The following is a 25,144-nucleotide window of genomic DNA, read 5'->3' as shown; positions in this document are numbered from 1 at the left end:
TTCCCTTCAGCATAGGTTCTCCAACCACCAGTTCCATATCAGCAACATCAGCATCACCTGGGAACTTGTTAGAAACACAAGCTCTTGGCCCCGCCTCCTACCTTCTGAATCAGAAATCTGAGAGGAAGACCCAGCAATCTGGTCTAAGGAGCCCCACCAGGGGATTCTGATGTGCATAGATATTTAAAAACCACTAATTTTCAGTACTTGACCTTGACTTTTTCAAACTGTATTCAAGGGGCACAGTGAGACACAAGAGAAGGTGAGTATTTCTCTCCGGAGCCTCACTACAACAAAGTATATCATCTGAGTCCAGAGAGCTTCTGTTCTTCACCAGTTTATGTTGGGTCCCAGAATGAGAGTGAGCTTCTTGGCAGGGCTATGGCCACCTCATCCTGGGGTCATAATTTCTTTCTCTTGGAACTCTAGCACCCAGCAGTGGGCCTGACCTGAAGTAGGTGTTCAGTAGGGGCAAGAAGAAAACTTGGAGTATTACTTGGGCTAACTGAAAGAAGTAGATGCATCAGTTGTGGTGTGTGGTGTGTGGTTTTAAAAATATTATTTTTTTAAAAAAATAATATTTTAAAAACCGGGGAGGGTACCTGGGTGGCTCAGACAGCTAAGTGTTCTTTGCCTTCAGCCCAGGTCATGATACCCAGGTCCTGGGATCTATCCCCATGTCAGGCTCCCAGCTCAGCAGGGAATCTGCTTCTCCCTCTTCCCCTACTTGTATTCTCTCTCTCAAATGAATGAATAAAATCTAAAAACAAAAAAAAACCAACAGGGAATTATAAAACTCACTTAGGCAAATGTTATCTATCTTTTGTGTATCAGAAAACATGACTAGGAAGTTTAGCATGTAACACATTGAAAATCATTCTGTGCTGGGAAAACCACAGAAACAGGTCATAGCAGCAGAGATCAAACAGAACAAGGAGAAGAAATGCGTATTTTGACTAAGGCTCAGTGTGCTTCAGCAGTAAAGCAAAAGCTTATTTCAGTGTTCAGAATAACTTGCCTTAAAAAACAAACAAACAATTTCCTATGTGGACAGATATAAGGAAGTAACTAGGTAAGGTTCACTCTGTGATGGACGAGAAAAATAACGCTCAGGAGACTCCTCCATGGTGCCCTGGCTGAGCAGTGCTGTCCCAGAAACAGAACTTATTTCCAGTACTTTCCATACTCGACTGCATGGCCACAACGGTGCACTCCCTCCTGAGACTTGTGGATGGGGGAGGCCATGAGCTTGGCGGTGATTACAGTGAGAAGCCCGGGAGTAGGGAGCCAGAAGATCAGGGCTCTTTCACAGACCTTTGCTAATATTTCCTTTCTGTTGTAAGTGACTTTCAATCTTGGATTTGAAACTCTCACTTTATTCCTTTAAAGATAATTCCTTATTTAGTATTCAAAGAAATTGAATCACTTTTTTTTTGGGGGGGGGTATTTTGTATTTAGCTCCTATTGCTCTAAATGAGAAAGAGAGCCCAGTTAAAGGCAGGATATTCTGCCTACCTCCTAGCCTTCCGCGTTTTTTCTTCTTCAGCTTTCAATTTGTGGTGTAAAGATGAGAACCTAGATCCTAGGACATCGGGAGCAGCTATATAAGCCCTTATCCCATCTGGGAAAGTGAGAGTGAGAGGAGTAGGACCTCCCCAGTGTTTCAGAGATGGAGTAATAGTGAGAATGTGACATAGAGCCATTTCTCCTAATTCTTTCGTCAGTGTTCTTTGAACCCGTCAGTGGCTAAGTCTTCTCCCCTGGGAAGCTTGCTCATAGATCTGAGACATAGCTGGATGAAAGAGTACTGGTGCCCCCATGAAATGCAAAGATATTCATTCCACCTTGAGTTAGTTTATCATCTTACTTTTTTTAAATTAATTTTTAATTAATTAATTAAAAAAAAGATTTTATTTATTTATTTAACAGAGATCACAAGTAGGCAGAGAGGCAGGCAGAGAGAGAGAGAGGAGGAAGCAGGCTTCCCGCTGAGCAGGGAGCCTGATGCGGGGCTTGATCCCAGGACCTGGAGATCATGACCTGAGCTGAAGGCAGAAACTTAACCCACTGAGCCACCCAGGCGCTCCTAAAATTATTTTTTTAAAGTAATCTCAACACCCAATATAGGGCTCGAACTCATGACCCCAAAATAAGAGTCTTATTCTCCTCTGACTGAGCCAGCTGGGTGCCCTCAGCCTCTTGCTTTTGATGTCTTGATCATGGGGGTTTTAGATAACCTACTTGATCTGGAGGGATTGAGATGGATTTTCCAATCACTGCCGAGTCAAACTAGTTTTTGACTAGCAGTGACTGCTGCTTATGGTCCCTAAAGTCGACTCCACAATCCCTTCTGTGTGTTCTATTGGTTATAACTGAAATCAAGTAGAACAAATAAGAACTCAACCGAAGTCCACTCTACATTAATATTGACTCACAGAATACTTGCTTCTTTTCCTCTCTGCCAGACACACACACGCACGTGTACCTGCACACACATGTATACAGACACAAACTTGCTCCTCTCGCAGTATTTGGAGCAAAGCGGTCAAGAGTGTGAAAGCTGGGTTCAGGCTGCCTGAGTTCAATTCCAACTCCACTCTTGACCTGTGATAAGATTTTGGGGAGTTATTTAACTTTTCCATACCTTATCTTCCTCATTCCACAAAAAACTTGGTTTGTTTCATAGGGGTGTGTGTGTGTGTGTGTGTGTGTGTGTGTGTGTGTGAAAGATTTATTTATTTATTTGAGAGAGGGAGTGTGTGGATGCAAGTAGGGGGAGGAGCAGAGGGAGAGAATCCTGAAGCACACTCCCTGCTGAGCATGGAGCCTGACTTGGGGCTCCCATCTCACAACCTATGAGATCATGACCTGAACCAAAATCAAGAGCTGGGCGCTCCATAGACTGAGCCTTTCACGTGCCCCTCTTTCAGTGTGTAGGGTAAAACTGATGTCCTTTACCTGCACTGATCAGATGCCAATCAAGCTTCAGGTTCATGGTTTTCTCACTTGCACAGACCTTTCCACAGCGCTGGGAGGGACACTAGTAATGTGTTCACATGCTCTCAGTTTTTTGTAAATTTGCAAAAGATATTTTGACCACAACAGGGTAATATTGCTGGCTTTTTCCTCTGTCATCTCCTTTGTCACTTGTCCCCTGTGGAAGGACAGTAGAGCTGTTTCTGTCATTTTGGGGATCTGGGTAAGGGGAAGTTGAGTCGGGGATACATTTAAAATGGATTTAGTAGGCTTATCATCTTGTAGGCTTACAGTCACTTCTGAGTAAATCCTTGTTTGCAACACTCCAATTGTCCACCATGCTGACTTGGTGGGGGCATGGCATGGAGGTCAGGGCCAGAGATTGTACTGTGCTTTGAAATTATTGCAGTGAAGAGAAGTGAACAGAAGTTCATTTGGGGAAAATGATTTCAAATTTTATAGTTCATATAGAGTAGAAATTGAGTTTGTCTTTAAATAAAATTTGACAATACCTCTAAATATTTACAGGACAGTCACAATAATGAGTAGAAAAAGTGATTTAGGGCGCCTGGGTGGTTCAGTTGGTTAAGCAACTGCTTTTGGCTCAGGTCATGATCCTGGAGTCCTGGGATGGAGTCCTGCATCGGGGCTCCCTGCTCTGCAGGGGGTCTGCTTCTCCCTCTGACCCTCTTCTTTCTCATGCGCTCTCTCTCTCTCTTCCTCTCAAATAAATAAATAAAATCTTTAGAAATATTATATAAAAAAGGAGAGCTGAATTAAATACTTTTAAACTTAATAATAATTAATAATTAAACACAAATCAAGTTAGAGGCAAGATTGTATCATGTATTTTCTCTTCAGAAAATATTGCAAAATTGTTACATGAAGAAACAATGAGAGCGTATATAGACAGAAATTATAAGGAATCAGTATAAAGCTGTATCTGGATGTTGTAATGATTAGGTTATATGTGATTTTTTTTTTTTTAAGATTTTATTTATTTGAGAGAGAGAGAGCGTGAGCATGAAAGGGGCAAGGGGCAAAGGGAGAAGCTGGCTCCCTGAAGAGCAGAGGGCCTGATGTGGGACTTGATCCTGGGACTACCAGGATCATGACCTGAGCCGAAGGCAGTTGCTTAACCAACTGAGCCACCCAGGTGCCCTGTGATTTTTTTTTTAACAAATGTGTAATTTGGTCTGATTTATTTATTATTTATTTATTTTTATCCTAAATACTTAAGTTGATAAGTAATTTTATATATTCTCAAATATGTATCTCCTAAATCGCAATAGCTTTAGTCTGTAATGATTAGGTTATATGTGATTTTTTTTTTTAACAAATGTGTAATTTGGTCTGATTTATTTATTTATATATTTATTTATTTATTTTTAATCCTAAATACTTAACTTGATAAGTAATTTTATATATTCTCAAATATGTATCTCCTAAATTGCAATAGCTTTAGTCCACATAAAACTTGGCTGTGTTCCTACGATTGACTGACTACTTGTGAGAGGTTAAGGAAGGTACTTTCTGGGCTTCATTGTTTCCACTTATAAAGTGAAAATAGGATGATATTACTCCTCAGTATCTCTAAGGATCTTTCTGGTTCTAAAGTTTTGTGATTCTGACTGCTATGCTAGGGGCCCCAGATTGCCCTAGAAAGAACTAATCTAAGAAAGATGAATCAATGTCCTTTCTAGGAATTGCTTGAGTGGAACATATGGGGGGTTGATGACAGCTGGATTCTCCAGTGTTTGGTGATCTGAAGGATCTGAAGGATGCCATTCCTGGGAATTGCGTGGGTGATCAGAGTATTGCTAAAATGATTTGGCATCCTCTGGAAGCTTACAAATTCTATAGACCACTCTGGTTCATTTCATTTAAGAAAGGTATATTAGTTTTCTCTTGCTGCATTACAAATTATCAAACATTTATTGGCTTTAAATAACATATGTTTATTGTGTTACAGTAGGTCAGGAAACTTTGCCCAGCTTGGTTGGGTTTTCTGCTCAGAGTTTTACAAGACAACAGGCACTGTGTCTGTGTTCTCATTTGGAGCTTGAAGCTCTTTTCCAAAGGTCATTCAGGTTGTTGGCAGAATTTAGTTCCTTAAGACTGTGGGATTGAGGCCCCATCTTTTTTGATGGCTGTCCACCATGGCCCTCTCAGTTCTTGTGGGCTGCCCTCAGATCAATACCACATGGCTTCCATAGGAAGTTAACAGTATGGCAGTTGGCTTCTTCAAGACCAACAGAAGATTCTTTTTCCTAAGGAGGACTCTTAACATAACATAACATAATCCAGGGAGTGACTATATATCCTAGTAACAGTCCCATACATGCTCAAGAGGCGTGGATTATATATTAGGGGATTGGAGAAGCCGTCTTAGAATTATGCCTACCACAGAAGGGAAAAGGCAATATTTTTTTGAGTTCCAACCATTTACTCCTTTATTTATGTTCTTTTATTGCTCAGAATAATTATGGGAGACAAGTATGATTATCCCATTGTTCATGATCAAGATATTGTTCCCAAACATAAGAAGTAGAGTCTGACTTAAAAGCCTGAGGTCTTTACAGTATGCCCCATGGGCCCAGGGATTGACTGTCTGTAGAGAAGAACATTGATGGCCTCTCTGAGCACATCAGCTCACATGGAACATACAACCATCTCATGATGTGTCCTATCTCTCCTAGGATTAGGGCTTCATGTATATATCAGATATGTATATTAACTAATATAGCGCATACAGCAGAGCTTCAATGATAAGCACCATCCCCCAAAGTTTTAAGTTGTCCAACTTTCAATTTTCAGTTTAATTTAGCATATCTTTCTTGAGCTTTCCATGTGAAAAGCAGTGAGGGACATAAAAATAAATCAGAAACATGTTCTGAATGTGGTTTTTATAAAGAACATCACAGTAGAGTATAGGGAGCACTGAATGCAGTCAGAAGTCCTGGGCTCAAGTGCCTTCACTTCACATCACAATCACATCAACTTTTTAAATTTTTTAAAAAGCTTTTATTTATTTGAGAGAGAGAGTTGAGCAAGCATGCAAGTGGGAAGAGAGGCAGAGGGAGAGGGAGAGAGAGAATCTCCAGTAGACTCTGCACTGAGCATGGGGCCTGATGTGGGGCTCAATCTTGCAACCTTGAAGTCATTACCTGAGCTGAAATCAAGAGTTGAACGTTTAACTGACTGAGCCACTCAGGAACCTCACTTCACCTTTCTTTCTTCCTTTTTTTTTTTTTTTAAGAGATTTTATTTACTTATTGAGAGAGAGAGAGCATGAGAGGGGAGAAGATCAGAGGGAGAAGCAGACTCCCTGTGGAGCTAGGAGCCCCATGCTGGACTGGATCCCAGGACTCCAGGATTATGACCTCAGCCAAAGGCAGTCGCTCAACCAACTGAGCCACTCAGGCACCCTCACTTCAACTTTGAATCCTCAGTTTTTCCTGCTATTTAATTCTTTTGTAAGGACACTTGTGAGGATCAAATGCAATGATTTATGGGGCAATATATTGTTAACTGCAAATTATTGCCATTTGGGTTTTATAGAGTAATACATACAGGCTATTCAAGGGGAGCATGAGGGAAATAATAATTCTCCTCAACTGGGGGGATTTGGCAGTTTCCTTGGATGAAGTTGAATTTAGGCTGGGCCCTGTTTTCATGTCTCAAGACCCTTTGAAGAAAGTAGGGCTTATGTAGAATGGGGGAAATGGTTGTCATTTAATTTGACCATATTTATGGAAATATCTTTGGCTATTGAGTCATTTGCATGGTATTGGAGACTTGTATTTTAAAAGCAGCCCTGATCCATTTAATTACTTAAAATTTACTGGGTGCCTTGCTATAACTACAGTGATGATCGCTTAAGTGATTTTTAATTTGAGGACCCCCTCCCCCCATGACATTTCTAAGCACATTTAAAAAAAAAATCCCCAAACTCAAATTATTTTTCAAGGAAGATTTTAAAATCACTTCATTCTTCATATTTTGGCTGGTAAAATGAACAAACAAAACTTCTTTCCCTTTGAATAACCCAAATAATGGTGGAACTGATATCTGTGCAAGTTAGACAGGGTATTAATGTAAAAGTGAAATAAAAGAAAGGTATAAACAAACCAAACGCAGAATTGGTTTTGTTTTGTTTAGGCATGACACTAGGGGTTTTCTATATGTGTCTTTCTCCCTGGAAGCATTAGGAAGGGCTTCGTGGAGGAAGTGGTTTGGAAGAAGCAGGCAGCAAGGGAAGAGAGGCTGCTCAGGTCACAGGGATTAACACAAGCAACATTGTGCGTTGGGAAGAGGATGCTGTCTGCAAAAGAGAAAAGGATAATGGGTCTTACGTGAACGGAGTATTGTGGGCAAAAGATACCTCCGTGCCTTATGGGTTAAAGCACTTCATCCTTCATTCCATAACAACCTGAGCAGAAAAGCAGGGAGCCTGTGTTTATCCCCCTCTTAGAGGTAAGGCAAGGGATGCTTGGAGATGCTTCATTTACCACATAAATGGTAAATGTTTTGTAGACCATCTGATTCTTTGCTCTTTTTGCCAGGTCATTGCTCTGAATATGGAAGGTTAGATATTATCCATGAGGAAGTCATAGTTCTTTGAGTATAAAAGTGGCATGACAAAAACAGGATTTTAGGAATATTTTCTGCTAGAGAAGGAAGGCCTAAAGGATGAATATGAATGCCAAGAAAGCAGGGCTGTTTGTCTTGTTCATGGCGTTACCGCTGGTGCCTAGTGTGCTACTTACCCCAGGTGGTCAGAAAATGTTTGTTGAATGAAAGAGTGATAAAGTATTGTAATACTGAAAATGCATTTTCTGGTGGTCACGTTGATCTTTGCAGAACCCTACGGTGGACTCCTAAGGACTAAACTTTTCCCCTGGCAATTGTTTACCTCTAACAACATGCCTTCTCTCTGCGATACCCCATAAAGATGGGAATTCTATTTACAACTTAATACTGTTGCTTGTCATCTTTTGATTAGAATGGCCATCCTTAAAGTTCCATTAAACAGATTCCATCACAATTCAATTGGAACCCCATTGTTCCAATTGAATTGTGATGGAATCTGTTATGTAGTAAATACCTGTGTCCTCCCCTGCCCAAAAAAGGAGTAGACGTGTATGTGTGTGTGTGTGTGTGTGTGTGTGTGTGTTTGCACATGTATATGTATTCTTTGGTCTCCAAACACAAATCTTCCTTTATATAAAATGAAGGCATAATGAATTTTAATAATGCTTTAAAATAACTAAATAGCTAGAAAGCACTAGAGAAATCTACTGAAAAAAATGACTTTGTGTTATGTTTATTTATTTATTTTTTTACCCAGTGGTGAAAACTTACTGAACAGTTCTTTTTGATCAACAATGTATATAGGGGCGCCTGGGTGGCTCAATGGGTTAAAGCTTCTGCCTTCGGCTCAGGTCATGATCCTGGGGTCCTGGGATCAAGCCCCGCATCAGGCTCTCTGCTCAGCTGGGAGCCTGCTTCCTCCTCTCTCTCTGCCTGCCTCTCGGCCTACTTGTGATCTCTGTCAAATAAATAAATAAAATCTTTTTTTAAAAATGTAATGTATATAAAATCTTTTATTTTATATTTTAGTGCTTTTAAGTGTACATACAGTGTTAACAAATGCATTAAAATTAGTTTTTACTCATTCCCACAAAATTATTTGGAGGAATTTAAGACCAAGTTCCATAACAATTTAAAAGAAACATGGAAGCTAAAGCTTTTTTTTTTTTTTTCTTAATGAGGTGGAAAATTATATTGAATTTGATATTACAAAATAATATGATCTTTGGAGCTTTAGAACTTGAAGCATACTAATCTTCCTCTATGTATAAAAACAGACTCTACTTGAGAAATTTCTAAATGAGGGAACAAATTTGGGATAATCACAGAAAAAAGATAGTTCCATTAAAAAGATCCATGAAAAAGAACCAGTGATCTAAGTGAAATTTAAACAATTGACACTGAGTAATTTACTCAGTGCTTGCACTGCTGTGGACCCTGTCCTCTTGTGCTGGTTCATCCATAAGGTTCTCTTTGTGTAGCTTCCCCTCCCCTAGGTCCACACTGTCACCTGTTCGGACATGTCCTATGTCTTCTTTAAAAGTAACATACATTGGGCAAAGCAGTTTCTGGTACTTTTAAAATTTTTTCAATATAGAAAATGTAGAAAATATAGAAAAATATGAAGAAAACTTCCATCCTTGATAGTTATTAAATAGAGATAAGTACTATTGGTATTTGCTGTTTGCACATCTATTCATATACGTTTATATTTCTTACATACACATCTATATAATAATGGAAGCATGTATTTCCTATATATAGACTCACATATAAATTCTCATACATAGATATGTATTTGCAGTATGCAATTTGACATAAAATTGAGACCTATGAATTGTAACGTTTGCGTTTCACATTTTCTCTGAATAGAGTATTTCATTTCCTTTTTTATTTGATTTGGTAATATGATTCTTAAAAGATTGTTTCATTTTTGTGTGTGTATATAACAACTTTTTAACTCTTAAATTTTTTATATTTTTTTATTTTTAGTTATTTAGGTCGTTACCTTTTCACAACATCTTTTGCATGTTCCAAATTATCTTACTTATCTTGAACTAATCTTACCTCCTACCTACCATGCATGCCTCACTATTCCTAGCCAGTTCTGCTCTTGCCTTTTAAAAGCGTGACCTGAGAAGAGCTCATTTTAAATTATATTAAGAAGGTGTCTTGGGGCGCCTGGGTGGCTCAGTGGGTTAAGCCGCTGCCTTCGGCTCAGGTCATGATCTCAGGGTCCTGGGATGGAGTCCCACATCGGGCTCTCTGCTCAGCAGGGGGCCTGCTTCCCTTCCTCTTTCTCTGTGATCTCTTCCCTTCCTCTCTCCTACTGTGATCTCTCTCTGCCAAATAAATAAATAAAATCTTTAAAAAAAAAAAAAAAAGAAGGTGTCTTATTTTTTAAGGCCTGGCTTTACTGTCAGCCCTTTTTCCATCTGAATCAAGATTCCCACAGCGCTTTGAACACAATTGTTTTTGTTCTTGTAATTATAATTTTGTAATTTGTAATTTGTAATTTTGTTTTGTAATTGTTTATCCTGTACTATGATTATCAGTTAAGTTTTGTTATCTCCATTAGCACTTACGGCAGGGTCCAGAGTATAATTGTGTCCATGAACATGGAAAGTTGCTTGCTGAAATAAGTCCTTTGAGGAATGGGGGTGAAGGGTGAGAGATGATGGCCAGGCAGATAGGAGCTCATTTGGACTGCCAGGTGGGTGTTACTGGAAGCCTGCAGGAGGAGATAGCAGTGGGAATAGAAAGGAGGCAACAAAGAGACAATGTGGAGATGGCATTGAGTGAAGCATGTCTATGTGCAATTGTGTGGGCCCTGTGCTTGGGGCTCTGTGAAGAAGAAGTTACAGTCAAAGAGAATGCCCGGTGCTCTGTTTAATGACCAGGTGGAGGTTAAGGCTGTTACCTGATAGCTGGTGGGACAGTTAGGCCAGTTTGACATATTGAGTCTCATGTTTCATGAATATTTCCGCATAATAAAAAGACTAGTGTAAGTTATATATATATATTTTTTTAATTTTTAATTTTTTATAAACATATATTTTTATCCCCAAGGGTACAGGTCCGTGAATTGCCAGGTCCACACACCCCACAGCACTCACCAAAGCACACCCTCTCCCCCAATGTCCATAATCCCACCCCCCTTCTAGTTATATTTTTTAACAATGTATTGAGATTCACGTGTATAAATGATTTATGACCTTTATGAAGTCAAAAAAATTTTTGAAGTCTTTTGTTAATGGGTAGAGTTGGCATTGGCTAGGATGCAGGCTAACTGTTCTATTTAGAGTTGATGGAAATGTCAAAATTTATAAAGAGAGGTATTAAAACCAGAGTTCATTCAGGTGGGAGAGGAGAGGTCTCAGTAGGTTGTGACAGTCCATCAGTGGAGATTTTCAAGAAACACTTGGGTCATTTGATGAGGATTTGGGCATTTGGATGTCCAGCCCTAGGATTCTGTGATTCTATCAAAATTATTTTCTGTCCAGTAGGTTTTATATTTTGAACTGATTTGTCAAATTTCCCTTGTCATTTTTTGTCATAAGAAGTAGGATAATGGTGTCAAGACAGCATCTCGATTTTCTAGACCTATTCACATTAGAAATGCAGGAACAAAGTGGCACATACTTTAAACATTCTCCTTCCACTTTTTCTTTTAAGATAGTTTTACCAACAGGGAATAAAGGTATGTTGCTTCTCCCTTTAGCTAAGATCTAATCATCTCCTTTCTATTTTGACTTCTAAGAAAATCCACCTGATAGAAATCTTAAATTGAAATGTTTCACCTTACTGCTTACACGTGCCCCCTGTCTCTCTCTTCAGGTCCCAGCTCCTCCGTAAGTCTGAGGTTCGTTGTGGGTGGTAAAGGCAGCGTGTGCCTTTGTTAGAGTGATCCAAGTCATTTCTCCAACCGGATCTCCTCTGTGTTTGGAGTTTTCAGGATAACTCCTGTCATCCCCTGTTCCTGTACTCCTTGGGCTGACAGGGTTTCTTCAAACTCATGTCTGGTGCTTGGGGAAAGCAGTTTGACTCCTAAATGCTCGGGGCTGGTAGGCAACCTCAAATATCTCTTAAAATAAGGAAGTATTCTATAGAATTTAGAAATTATTGATATTGGGCACAGACGTGAGTACTCAAATACCTCAGAAATCTGGGTAACAAATATTCCTCAGAATACACGTGTGGTGTGGAAGCAGGTTTCCTGGTTCTGTATTGATAAGCGTCTTGTCTCCCTTCACCCATCCTCACTAAGACTCCTCTAGCTCTGCCCACCTGACCGAGCTTTCTATTAAAAGAGACCAGTTTTTAAAATGCCTTCCTTCTTTCCCCCTTTCATCTAGAGCCAAATACCTTACCCTACACCTAACACGACCTAAATAAATGAATTGAATGCTTCTGGCCAACTTGTGTGTTACTCTGAGAAATACTTGCATATTGTGTAGAACTATTTAGAGAGTGGCAATCAAAAACTACAGGGAAAGGTGGAGTGGAACTTGTTTTGGGCAAGGAAGTTTCTAAGAAAAAAAAAAAAACTAATTGTGGTAAAAAAAAAAAAACACATAACACTAAATTTACCATCTTTACATCTTTAAATGTTCCATTCAGTGGTGTTAATTACTTTCTCATTGTTGCGCAATGGAACTCTGGAATTTTTTCAACTTGTAAAACTAAAACTCTATACCTACCGAACAACTGTTCATTACCCCTTCTCCCAGCCCCGGAAAACACCATTCTGTTTTCTGTTTCTCTAAATTTGACTACTCTAAGTGCCTCATATGAGAGGAATCATTCATTTTTTTGTCATCCTGTGCCTGGTTTATTTCATGGCCATAATATCCTTAAGCTTCATCCATGTTGCAGCATGTGATAGAATTTCCTTCCATTTTAAGTCTGTGCGCATATACTGAACTTTGTCTATTCACTCATCCTTTGATGGACATTTGTTTTGGCCATTGTTACTAATGCTTTTATCAACATGGGTGTGCAAAAGGAGGGCTGATTCTCAAAGTAATTACAATACCTCCCCAAATGAGCTCATGTTAAAGTTGCTCTGACTAATAAAAGTGGAATAATGGCAACTGAGATAATTTTATTACCACTGAAAATCTGTGTGTGGCTTTAAGGAGGCATCTGGAATATCTGTATCTAGGTATATTTGTTTGTTTACTTGTTGCAAAGAATATCTTAGATGTCTTTCATCTCTCTCTCTCTTTTTTTCTTGATGGTGTTTTCTGGCACAACACACTCACAGTATTTTTTTCAGAATGGAATCAACAGATATCTTCTCAAATCTACAAATACTCTTATCTACCTTAACTCTTTATTGAGATCCACAATCTATCCCTCTTTCCAATCTACTATATATACTACAGAAGCCCAGCTCCTTCCCACACATCACGACTAGTCTGCTATTTTAATTAGCCCTCACAAGCCTGTATTTAAGAAGGTATTACTGTGTTTTATTTTTTTTTTTAAGATTTTATTTATTTATTTGACAGAGATCACAAGTAGGCAGAGAGGCAGGCAGAGAGAGAGGAGGAAGCAGGCTCCCTGATGAGCAGAGCCTGATGCGGGCTTGATCCCAGGACCTGAGCCGAAGGCAGAGGCTTTAACCCACTGAGCCACCCGGGTACCCCTGTGTTTTATGTTTTAAAATGATTAGTCTTTGAGGGCTGCTGTAGCTCAGAGTCAGATATCTTAGGCTTCACCAAGAGGTGAACCTGATGCCAGCCTCTTCCCCCATTTCTTTTGGTGATTTTGGATATTTCAATCCAATATCAATTTGTGACATCTTTTTTTAAAAGATTTATCTATTTATTTTAGAGAGAGAGAGCACAAGTGGTGGGTGGGGCAGCACTCTGTGCTGAGTGCGGGACCCCACTCAAGTGCTCCGTCCCATGACCCCGAGCTCACTACTTGAGCAGAAATCAAGAGGCAGATGCTCAACTGACTCAGCCACCCATGCGTCCCTCAATTTGTGGTGTTTTTTTTTTTTTTTAAACATTTTGCTAGGTTTTTTGGAGTTAGATAAGATAAGGCCCTATAGGAATTCATGGTCTAGTTGGGAAAACTGCTATATATCAGTGTATAAATTAAAGTCTATAAAAGTGATCCGGGCAACTTGAAAGAGGCGTAATAAACTGACAGTGAGAATTGGGGAAGATGTCCAGGAGGAGAGAGCATCAGAGTTAGGACAAACACAGGAGAGGTAATTCCCGGCAGAAGGACTGCTATGGACAGAGACAATGGAGATTAAAGCATATGAAATGTTTAAGGGAACGTCAGATTTTTATCTAAAGTTAAGGTGCTGGAATAATTTATTCCTGAAATCCTTTCCTCTTCTTCCTGTGAGTCTGTAAAATATACAAGTACTGCCTAACAGTTTTTCCTCTTACATTTTGTTGTGTCAAACTCTGACACTGTCACCGGGTTGGGGAAGTGTGGGATGATGCCCAGATTTGGAGTTCCTCCCACCATCTCCTGAAACACTGTTCAATTATGAGGACAAAAGAGAAGATTCACTGACAGAGCTTAGGCCCTTTTTTATGGTGCTAACATCCCAAGTAATGTTTTGTTCTTTTCTAAATTTTTTTTTCCTTCCCAGTACTCAGAATATTTTGCAATTTTAAAAGGGAATTCTCTCTGAATTATTTGTTTGGAGGCTTGAAGTGTAAAAATCGAACAGCATTATCAGAGAGGTTGTTTTTCTTGTAATTTTTTCCTCTTATTTTCGTACATGTGAACTTTTATTCTCCCTTACTTCATTCCCCCACCGCTTCCTTCCTTCCAACACACATTTAATTAGAACGCCTACTTCTAAATGAGGGAATTAGATTCTCTGCCTTCTAGGAAATCATAATCTAGTAGAGGAGATAAGACATGACTAAGACACGTATCAGTATAATGAAAGGCAGAAAACTGTCTTTGCTGTGAGAAAGACAGAAAGCATGCTCAACATACAGAAGTGAGTATATGTTGTACGTGATGGTGTGTGCCCTGCTAGCTTGTGTGTGTGTGTGTGTGTGTCCGTGTGTGTGTCCGTGTGTGTGTGTGTCTGTGTGTGTGTGTGTGTTTGGTGTAGGGAGGAGTCCTGCTGGGCGTTCACAAGAGTAGTTGTAATTGGGAAGGATCTGAAGGGACTTGAGTAAGGAAAGCATTTTCCCCCTGACCTAACTTTCTACAACATTAACAACTTTGTATTTTGGTTGGAAAAGCACAGATAAGGTTTGAAGACTTTCTTTGTGGCTGGTTACCTGAGTATCTCAGGTCTGCACTCTGGACTAAACAAATATAAAATGAATGGGCATATTTTTTCAGATGACTTCAGGCATGAGAAAAAGCTGTGCTTCTCCATGCCTGCTGCTCTGCAGGTGGCTGCAGTAAGTGGGCTTTCTCTCCACTTCTTGGAAATAACAGAGAAGGATTCTGCTCCCTCTGGCTGAGTCCTAGTTAAATTGGTGCTCTGTCAAGACTGTACCAGCAAGTGCAGTTTAAGAACTGCTCTGTATCTCCTCTTCAGTTTTTTTTCTCGATGTGGTACTTACACCTCCTTTTACAAGCACATACTATGGGGGCATTAAATGAAGCGATGTGAAAACCACTGTGCTATTATTCATATTTCTTTGCCAAATGAAGGAGGTGTGCACCATATTGATTAGAATTAACTTTGGATTGTGTTCCTTTTTCCACCCAGATAACCCAAATTATAGATTGAAATTCCCCATGCTGATTTAAAATATTAGTGGGCTTGTGTGTTTATTGAACACCTAGACCTTGTTAGTCATACTATGTATGTTACGCAAAAACGTTACTCTTACTTTCACCTGCTCTTATGGCTCTCTACAAATGTTATTGAACAAAATGATCACACTATAATAAAAATAGCTACCATTTATGCAGTATGTACTATATGGCATGTACCATGCTAAGTAATTAACGTGTTTTCTCATTTATTCTTCAAAATATTACTAGTAGCTTCAGTCCCACTTCTAAGGTGACTACCAAACTAAAACTAATTAACCTAAAAGTACTTTAAAAATTTCAATTTAAAAATCAGGATTCTGGAGGTGCCTGGGTGGCTCAGTCAGTTAAGCTTCTGCCTTTGGCTCAGGTCATGATGCTAGGTCCTCGGATGGAGTTCCATATCAGGCTCTGTGCTCAGCAGAGAGCCTGCTTCTTTCTCTCCCTCTGCCTTTTGATCTGTGTGCTTTCTATCTCTCTGTCAAATAAATAAATAAATAAATAAATTAATTAATTAATTAATAAATAAAATCAATCTTCAAAAAAAAAAAAACCCCAACAAAAATAGAATAAAATCAGGATTCTGATTACAAGGCAAACACTCTCCTACTTCCAAGATATTTGGTTCTTTTGAATCCTAATACTTCTTATGGAAGCGTCTCTCTTTCAAATAAAGCTAAAGATAAAAGCAAGTGTATACACTGTCTCTCCAGTTCTTAATATAGTTACTGGGGTGTTACCGTCTTTCCCTTGTTTTACACTTTGTATCCCCTACAACTTTAGAAAGTTAACAAAGAATATTACTATACATCCTGCATTGCCCTCCTCTGAAATGGGGTCATTTTGGAGTAAAATGAAATATCTGTTTGAGTAGCTATACAGACTTCTAAATTTGAAGTCTAATGTGTTTTCACATTTGTGTTGCTATAACAAAAGTACCATAGCTTATAAGTGGGCAGCTTCTAAACAATACAAATTTACTTCTCACAGTTTTGAGGCTGGGAAGTCCCAAGCTCAAGGTACCAGCATACTGGATGTCTGGTGAGAGTCTGGTTTCTAATTCATAGTAGTGCCTTCTAGCTCTGACCTCACATAGCAGAAGAAAGGGACTAGGAAGCCCTCTGAAGTGTCTTTTATAGTCAGCACCCAAAATACCCACCCCCAAACACCAACACACTGGGCATTAGGTTTCAACATAGGAATTTTGAGGGGACACAAACATTTAGACCATAGCACCTCTCCAACTCCCTATCTCATCTTTTACTTTATGCTTTTATTTGTTCATTTCTAGATGAACAAAGAAGAGGATATATTTCTTTTTCCTCAGAAGAAGATATTTTCCAAGCAGACTATGGAAGGTACCAATCTATCCCTTCCTTTCATAGATGAGATGACTGGGGCCCAGGAAGGGGAAGAAAGTCGCAGGGTCTTAGGGCGAGTTAATGATAGAAACCATACTAGATCCAGGTCTTATTACATTACTAGTCCTCTGCTCTTTTTCGTATGTGACTTTGGGAAAGCCTCTGCATATTTATACCCAGTTTTCTACTTATGTGGCCTCCCAGCCCTTTTCAGTGACATTTGTAGAGAGCTGTATAGGAGTTGGTGAGAGTATGTGTAAAACTCTCTTCGAGCTTTGTCTCATGTACTCTTTTTTTTTTTAAATAAATCTTTATTTTTTTTTTAAAGATTTTATTTATTTGACAGACAGAGAGAGAGAGAGAGAGAGAGAAGAAAGCAGGTTCCCTGCTGAGCAGAGAGCCTGATGGGGCTCCATCCCAGGACCCTGGGATCATGACCTGAGCCAAAGGCAGAGGCTTTAACCCACTGAGCCACCCAGGCGCCCCTCTCATGTACTCTTTATGCTAATTTATATCAACGTAAGAAAGTAGTAAGGCACGTCCGTCCCCCTATAACTTCTACGTACTGAATTTTAGTTTCATGTGATTTAATTTTAATGTGACGAATCGAATCGGATTACTACTAACTCTGTTGTAACATACTTATCCCCATTGCCTCTATTAAAAGATGCAATAGTACAGAATTTTATTGGTTAAGTTGTATCATGGTCCCTTTTAAAGACTTTTAATAGCTTTCTGCTGCTTTCAAGAGAAGGCACAAATTCCATAGCAGTACATTCCTTTGAAAACCAGTTCTGCCAGGGATCTCCGTGTATCGGATTCTCTGAGCCCAATGGACCATCAACATTTTTTGAAGACTGCTCCTTCAGTTGTCATTTCGTGTGATCCGTGTAGTTTTGTTAATTGTGAGCTTGGCATGTGAAATATGGTAATGTACAAGATACGCCAGGTCGCTGCGCTAGAGGACTTCCTGGCCTGACATCACTGGGATGTGGGACTCCTCTGTGCTCTTCTCTTTCTTTCTGTTCCGAAGGCCTTCCTTAGCCCCTCTCTGGGGAGGCCACCTCCCACTTCTCCGTGGGTGGGAAATTCTCCCGTCATTCTCTCTGATGAAACCTTGCAGGGTCTCTTCTAGCTGGTAGTGGGGTTCATTCCAGCACAGAGCACTTCTCAGGGGCATGTGTGTTGTTCTGTCATCATCTAAAACATCAGGTTTATCCACTAGACAGAAAGTTCTCCGAGAGAATAAACAGCGTCTGATTTTTCTCTGTGTCCCCGATGTGCTAAGCAGTTTGGCTTTTAGTAAAGTGCCCAGTGACTGAGGGATGGAGGGATGGATAAGACGTGTGGATAGTTAAAAATAGAGATACAGATAAATGTAGAAAGAAAGGAAAATAAATACTTTGGTAGGAGACTAGGCAATGGATCACATTTCATTCCTTCACCAGACTTCTTACCTTGGCATTAAAAGTTACATGTACATAGGGGTACCTGGATGGCTCAGTGGGTTAAAGCCTCTGCCTTCGGCTCAGGTCATGATCCCAGAGTCCTGGGATCGAGCCCCGCAGTGGGTTGTCTGCTCAGCATAGAGCCTGCCTCTCTGTCTACTTGTGATCTCTGTCTGTCAAATAAATAAATAAAATCTTAAAAAAAAAAGTTACATATACATATATATATATATATAATATACATACAACATTATATATAAGTGTACACACACACACACACACACACAAATACACTTACATGTTCATTGACAGACTCTCTGATTATGTGAGTCAAATTACGTATGTGTAAGACATAGGCAAACTCATGTCTTCACCAAATTTTCCCCAACCTGTAGTTGTTTTTGAAGATGACTTGCAGGCCAATGAATACTCCAACAATGATTTGCAAATTTTGCATTTAATTTAATCTTTGAATCCAGAGAACACAAGGGGTGAACTAATTAAGGAAGTTATTCATGTGGCTATCAGATGCTATGGCATCTAGCTCATGTATTAAAGGCCGGGCCTGCCAGGAAATTTCCTGGCAGAGAAGATCCTGAGGCAAGGTTAGTGTCCCACCTTTCAGCTCGCATGTATTCTTGGCATGTTGCACCAGATGTTTTGCAAGCAGTACTACCTGGTGAGGAAAATTCTCATTAGCATCACAAAAAAATCTGTATTTTGATGATACTTGTACAGTTACAAAGAGAATTATGAGTCTTTTATCCTATGCAATAAACCAGTAAGAGAAATTCCGGTGGTACTAAAGAATCCTGTTTTGTATGAAAGTAGATGTTGGTTGGGAGGATGAGGGGACATGGGCGGTGAGGTGAGAGGGAGGAAAATGCCTACCTTATGTGCTAGCTGGGGGCATTTGGGGGAAAGCTGTTAGCATTCTTTAATGAAGATTTTGGAAATCATTTGATCTTGCCTAGTGGGTAAGTTTAAATGGGGGAGGCTGAGAAAAGGTCCAAAGAAGGAAATAAAGGATTTCAAATTAAGATCAGAGGTACCATACTAATGCCATCATTAATCATGAATTTAACCTTGGCCCACACCTTCAGCAGCCTGAGCTTATTTACGCCTATGTAAATTGGGCATATGATAACATCAATAATAAATAACTTACTGAGTGGTTGTGAGGATTGAGTGGTAAACATGCTATATTATCTCTTTTTATTTATTTTTATTTTTAAGATTTTATTGATTTGAGAGAGAGAGGAGTGCGTGAGCAGGGGACCTTGGGCAGCAGGAGGAGGGAGAGGAAGGAAGAGGAAAAGAATCTCAAGTAGACTCCTTGCCGAATGCAGGGAGCCCAGTGTGGGGCTCAATCACAGGACGCCGCCCCTCCCCCGACCACCACCTGAGCTGACACTGGGAGTCAGATGCCCAACTGATTGAGCTACAGTGTGCCCCTGTTTGTCTTCTTTTAAAAGAAAGCCTAAAATAGGAACTTTTAGGGGAAAAGTTAAATCTGATGCCGGAGAGACCACTGATCTTAGAATCAGAAAGCCTGACAGTATTTTGGTTTAAGCCACCCAGTAGCTATGTGACCAGTCTTCAATTTCATAATCTTTCAAGTGGGGGCATTGGCCTGGATGATTCTCAGGGTTCCTTCCATTCCAGTTCTTATGTTCAGTGATTCTGTATAAATCTTTGTAATGTAAGTCTACTGTTGTCATTTTCCAAATGGTCCTAAGGAACAAAATGGTTAAGCTGTTCTCCCAGGCTCTTTCAATAAGCTCACAGCAATTAGGCATTAAAATGCAAACCCCCAGAATTTAGTGACTTAATGCTGTGTTAAGTTGCTCTTTTAGATACATACTTATAGTACTTATAGAGTGGCTCCCTGAGACCGAATACCCTGAAAAGAAAATCAGAGGACGGCATTTTGTGGATACTGCCAGTATAATTCTTTTTTAAGTCTTACACAATTTGACTGACTCTCCGAGAATTGGTTAGCAAAGCCATACACACTTTAATTACGCAGATTATGCAATAGGGGGCTCTCTAACAAAGAGGAAAATTAGTGAGACACATTTAGGCCTGATTCTGCTTCCCAAGCAGAGGAAGTCTTGGTCGCAATTTTCAAGCAAGTAGAAGTAAGAGGCTGTGTTATTACAGGGCTCAGCTAGGATTCTAAACTGAGGGAGATGTCAGTACTGAGGATGATTTTCTGATTGCAGGACAGCAATATGATATTGGATGGTTAGTGTTCTGCCCACAGAGGCAGCCACAGGACAGATCATGCTAAGGCATTCTGAGCAAGTTCAGACCTGCCAGCAGCCTCTCTGGTGGATTTCTGGATTGAGCAATAAGGGAAGGGTCGAGAGAGGAAGATTTGCTCCATGGATCAGAGCTCGGTGTGAGAGCTAGAAAGGGTTAATAGAACCAGTGTGGTAGGGTGGAGAGGACATCCCTTTGGAAAACAACAGATTTAAGACCCCGTTTCTTCACTAATTAGCTATCAGTTTGACTTAGTGAATTTAGTCCTCTCTCCATTTTTGTTCTGGAACAGTAGAATAATAATAATCATCATCATCATAATAATAATACCTATAATGTTTATCCCGCAGGATAACTGTGAGGATTAAATGCTTGAAAAACACTTATATCCTAAGATGTGATGTGACTTTTTCTCAATCTAATTTCTCAGTTCATAGGTATTTTCAGCTATTTAGAAGGAGAAAGTATGGGCCTGCTTGGTGAGTGCGTGCTGCATATCTGGCTTTCCCACCCTGCCAAGGACTTTTTCCTTTTCATATGGGACAATAAAGAAGAGCTAGAACAGGGCGCCTGGGTGGCTCAGTTGATTAAGCCACTGCTCTCGGCTCAGATCATGATCCCAGGGTCCTGGGATGCAGTCCCGAATCGGGTTCCTTGCTCGGCAGGGAGTCTGCTTCTCTCTCTGACTGTGTGAGTGCATGTGTGCATGTGTGCACGCGTGCGCGCGCGCTCTCTCTCTCTTTCTTTCTGACAAATAAATAAATAAATAAATAAAATTTTTTAAAAAAAGAAAAAAGAAAAAAAGAAGAACTGGAATAACCAGCACCATCACCGGCCCACTACCCCTTCCTTCTCCTTTGCTCCACGGGCACCACATAACTGGGAGGTGACTGATGAATAGTCAGAGGCTGGACTGGGACTTGCTGGGTTCAAATCCTGGCCATTCTCTTTACTAGAGGTATAACCTTAGCTGCCTTGCGTAACTTTTGTGTTCCTCTGTTTCCTTGTTGATAGTAGTAATACCTACTTCATAGGGTATTCTGAAAATAATTGACATCTATAAAGTACTGAGACCTGTTCCTGGTAAATAATTAGCACTCAAGTATTATTTGCTTATTACCATTTCTTTTAACCAGAGTTATGGAAAAGTGTTTTGTGGTAAAAGATAACCAGTGAGGTTTAGTTTTTCTGGGGACGAGGACATCTAGTCATGGGCCTGAGGGATGAAGGATAACCAATCCTACTTTTTATTTTAGTTACACACCCTGAGTTTACTTTGGAAAATAAAAGGGAGTATCCTAGTTTGCTTTTTGTGAGTACTATGATGTAGTGAGCATTGAAATTAGAGCCACAGAATTTTAGAGAGAGAATGGACCTTAGTAATCATCTGATTAACCTCGTTCTAGGAATGGGACTATAGATACAAAGAGAAGAGGAATGATTTGTCCAAGGTTTCATATTGGGTAAATTGCACGAGAATGAGATTTCAAGTCAGTCTCCTTTTAAGCCTATTAGAACATACTGCTTCTGTTGACTCTCCTCACTGTAGAATGATCTCTTTCTTTGATTTGAATTATTGCAAAGCTGCTTGTTGAGAGTCATCTAAAATTTCCTGATCTATATAGAGACAACAAACAGAAAGGGGGAAAAAAACCACAAACGAACTCTGAAGTCCAACTATGATGGGAACAGCTTTATTTTGTTTTGTGTCATCCTCACAAGTAACAGAGCACTTACCATTTCTCATTCCTCCTCCACCTCCGCCCACTCAGAGACAGAAGGACCAAGTGCGAACCAAAACTGGGAGACTTTAGCTGCTTCCGAGAGTGTCATTGGGATTGGGGTCATTTATCCTCAGGAGAGTCTTTGCTACTGTTACTAATGTCCTTTCTCTTTCAAGTAAGTGGTCACGTTGAAAATATCAGGGCACTTTTGATTATATGCTACTTTTCTTGTTTGGAGTCCCTAAAATCGAATGTTACTCCTGGTTCCAGAACCCTTCCAAAAGTAACCTTCCATTGGGAGGCTCAAAAATGTAATGATCATCTGTTGTTCTTTTAAAATTCCTCATTTTATAGAGGAGTAAAACTGATACATAGAGGTTAAATGACTTTTCTATGGTCACGCAGTTTTCTTCTCAAAATTATCACCCAGTGGGACACATACTTACTCTCCAATTTTGAAGATAACACTAACACTGTGTGTACAGTAAGTTAAAACTTGCCAATCAGTTAACAAGATAGTGGCCTTTCCAAATCCCTGACTTCAAAAATATGACAACTGTCTATCCACTATCTACTATCTCTCCATCTTTGGTCTTGTGTTTTGGAACACTGACTTGAGAAATCATTTTGTAAGTATTTTTCTCAGTTTATACTAAGTTTTCTCAAATTGGTTTTGAGTTTTCCAGAGTTGTGATTCTCCTTTTTCTTTCTAAAAAAATGAAATCAAAGATACTATATTAAAAGCTGTGAATGTGTACATAGATTTAAATATGTCCTTCTTTCTACCATAAATTGAATCTCCAGATTTCTCTGTGATTACTGATAGTAAAAATGGTAGATCTTGTAGCAGATAGTTGCAACTGGGGGCCAAAAACTGTTTACTTTTCGTATTCTCCATTATGACCCTAACAGTTTGTTAGAAAAGACCTTCTGTGCAGGGAACCTTCGTAGAGTTCCTAATCCTCTCCTTTGCCCTCCTAATCATTTCCATTTGGTTCTCTGTTCACCTTTAAGCTGTTGGCTTTTGGTTACTTTAAAGTCTCTTACTTCAAATGGGATCTTTCCGACACAGGAATCAAAAAGGGCCAGTGACTATCCTTCACAGAAACCGCTATAGTTTTGACTAACATCTTAGGGGCTTTTGACACTGGCCTTTCCTGGGGAACTTTCCTGACTTGCATTTTTATATGTTCATGTTTTCTTTTCCTTACTCTAGAACCCTATACCTCATAGGAATATGATCATTTAACCACTCAACTGTTAAGAGGCAACCCTTTAATCAGCTGTGCCATATTAATATACCATATAAAATAACTGTTAGCCCGATGCTTTCTTCACAGGGCTATCTTGATATGCTTTCCATGACTATCTCCTTGAATCTTGCATCTTGCTCCATTCTACCGTCATTTTTTTTTTTTTTACTAGCAATCAGTTTCATCATTCATTCATCCTTAACCTTTTTTACGTTCTGAAAATAAAGGTTTGCCAAGTATTGCCTTGTTGCAGCCTGTAGTCCTTTTGATTCATTCTTCTTCCCAGCAATGCTGACTGTAACCATTTTATGGACTATGTATCTCAGCTCTTGAAACCATCCTCTTGTGGTATTGCTCTTACTTGAATGTCTCTGATGATGGGAAGCTCACTTCCCCATTTTGTGAAGCCATCTATTTCATCGTTGGTCTACACTTTCTTATACACAACTGCTTAACTGAATCCAAGTCTGCCTCTGGATTCACAGGATGTCTCTTTCTTTTTTTCAAAAAAGAACTTATTAAAACAGTTGAAGATAGACATCACTTTCTCCAGTTTTTCATTCCTTGGCTCTAGTTATTTAATGAGTGCTTCAAATGAGACCATGAGCATCAGGAAACAAATAGTCTGGTTGCCTCTGACTTAGATTCTGAGTGGTCTTGTTTCATAGTTATCTTAACTTTTTTGACAGTTCAAGAACATAAATAGTCCCCTTATTAATTGACTTTGTGGATTTATTACCTAAAGACCAGTCATGGTTCAAAGTAAAAGGCATTAGATTTGTCTAAAATTAATAAGGACTCTGTAAAGAACACCCCGTGATTGCTTGATTGAAATGAAAACAACAGTTAATATCAGACACTATTGAAGGATAGTGTGTAATAGAGGAAATCCCAATGTGGAGAGTCATTTGCAACTAACCTCTAGATAACATGATATGATTTACTCTCCAGGGTCCACAGCTCCAGACCAGTGTCTTAGCACACCCAAGAGATTGTTTTTCTGTATAGTTTCTGGCCTGATTGTCTTTCATAGAGCATCTCTCTCCTTGACAGTCAGAACAGCCATGGGCTTGGGTGGATTGCTCAAAATCCAGTGACAAGAAAGAAAGGCATACTGTCTTCTTGGAGCTTTAAATAGAACTTCTTATGCCTAAGTCTTCCTCTCTCTCTCTCTTTTTTTAAAGATTTTATTTATTTATTTGACAGACAGGGATCACAAGTAGGCAGAGAGGCAGGCAGAGAGAGAGGAAGAAGCAGGCTCCCTGCTGAGCAGAGAGCCCAGTGTGGGGCTCGATCCCAGAACCCTGGGATCATGACCTGTGCTGAAGGCAGAGACTTTAACCCACTGAGCCACCCAGTTGCCCCATGCCCAAGTCTCTTTTATCTGATGCCTGAAACTGTGAATTTCGACTCACTTTAGAGAATAACCCTTCCCCTCAGGAAAGTGGTGTGGGTTTATAGTAGGATTTTATCAAGGTAGCATTATCAGTAAATAGTAGTTCAGTGTCTGTGTTTGATGTGCAAAGGGGATAAGGGGAACACATTCCCAGATTAGGACTTGGTGTTTTCTACTATAATTATCAAACATTTGTTTTCTTTCTTTCTTTCCTTTTCTTCTTTCTTCCTTTTTTTTTTTTTTAATTATTGCTACTACTTAAATGATGCTATCAGGGACTCAAGGTGATACTTTTTAATAAAAGTATGCCTACGGTTTTCTTTAAAGTAAAATTTGAGACTATTCTTACTCATCCTGAACATTTATTACTTTC

The 25,144-nt window shown here is 39.6% G+C and overlaps 1 protein-coding gene across 4 annotated transcripts in view; it reads left to right on the top strand.

The window, feature by feature from the left end:
• The window catches only part of FGF12 (fibroblast growth factor 12), a 561,802-nt gene that overhangs the window by 260,079 nt on the left and 276,579 nt on the right, over positions 1–25,144 (top strand). The window contains exon 1 of one of the 4 annotated variants that reach the window (XM_004745275.3): positions 16,639–16,682. The exons of the other annotated variants lie outside the window; for them this stretch is intronic. Within the exon in view, the coding sequence (XP_004745332.1) occupies positions 16,676–16,682 (7 nt within the window). The 5' untranslated portion in view covers positions 16,639–16,675. Of the gene's footprint in view, positions 1–16,638; positions 16,683–25,144 lie in introns of those variants that run through there. 4 annotated transcript variants of the gene reach the window in all.

This window comes from Mustela putorius, unplaced genomic scaffold (assembly GCF_011764305.1).
Source record: "Mustela putorius furo isolate JIRA1106 unplaced genomic scaffold, ASM1176430v1.1 tig00003834_pilon_pilon_pilon, whole genome shotgun sequence".
NCBI classification, from domain to species: Eukaryota; Metazoa; Chordata; class Mammalia; order Carnivora; family Mustelidae; genus Mustela; species Mustela putorius.
The sequence above is the reverse complement of the archived record's forward strand: the minus strand, read 5'-3'. Positions and strand labels throughout refer to the sequence as shown.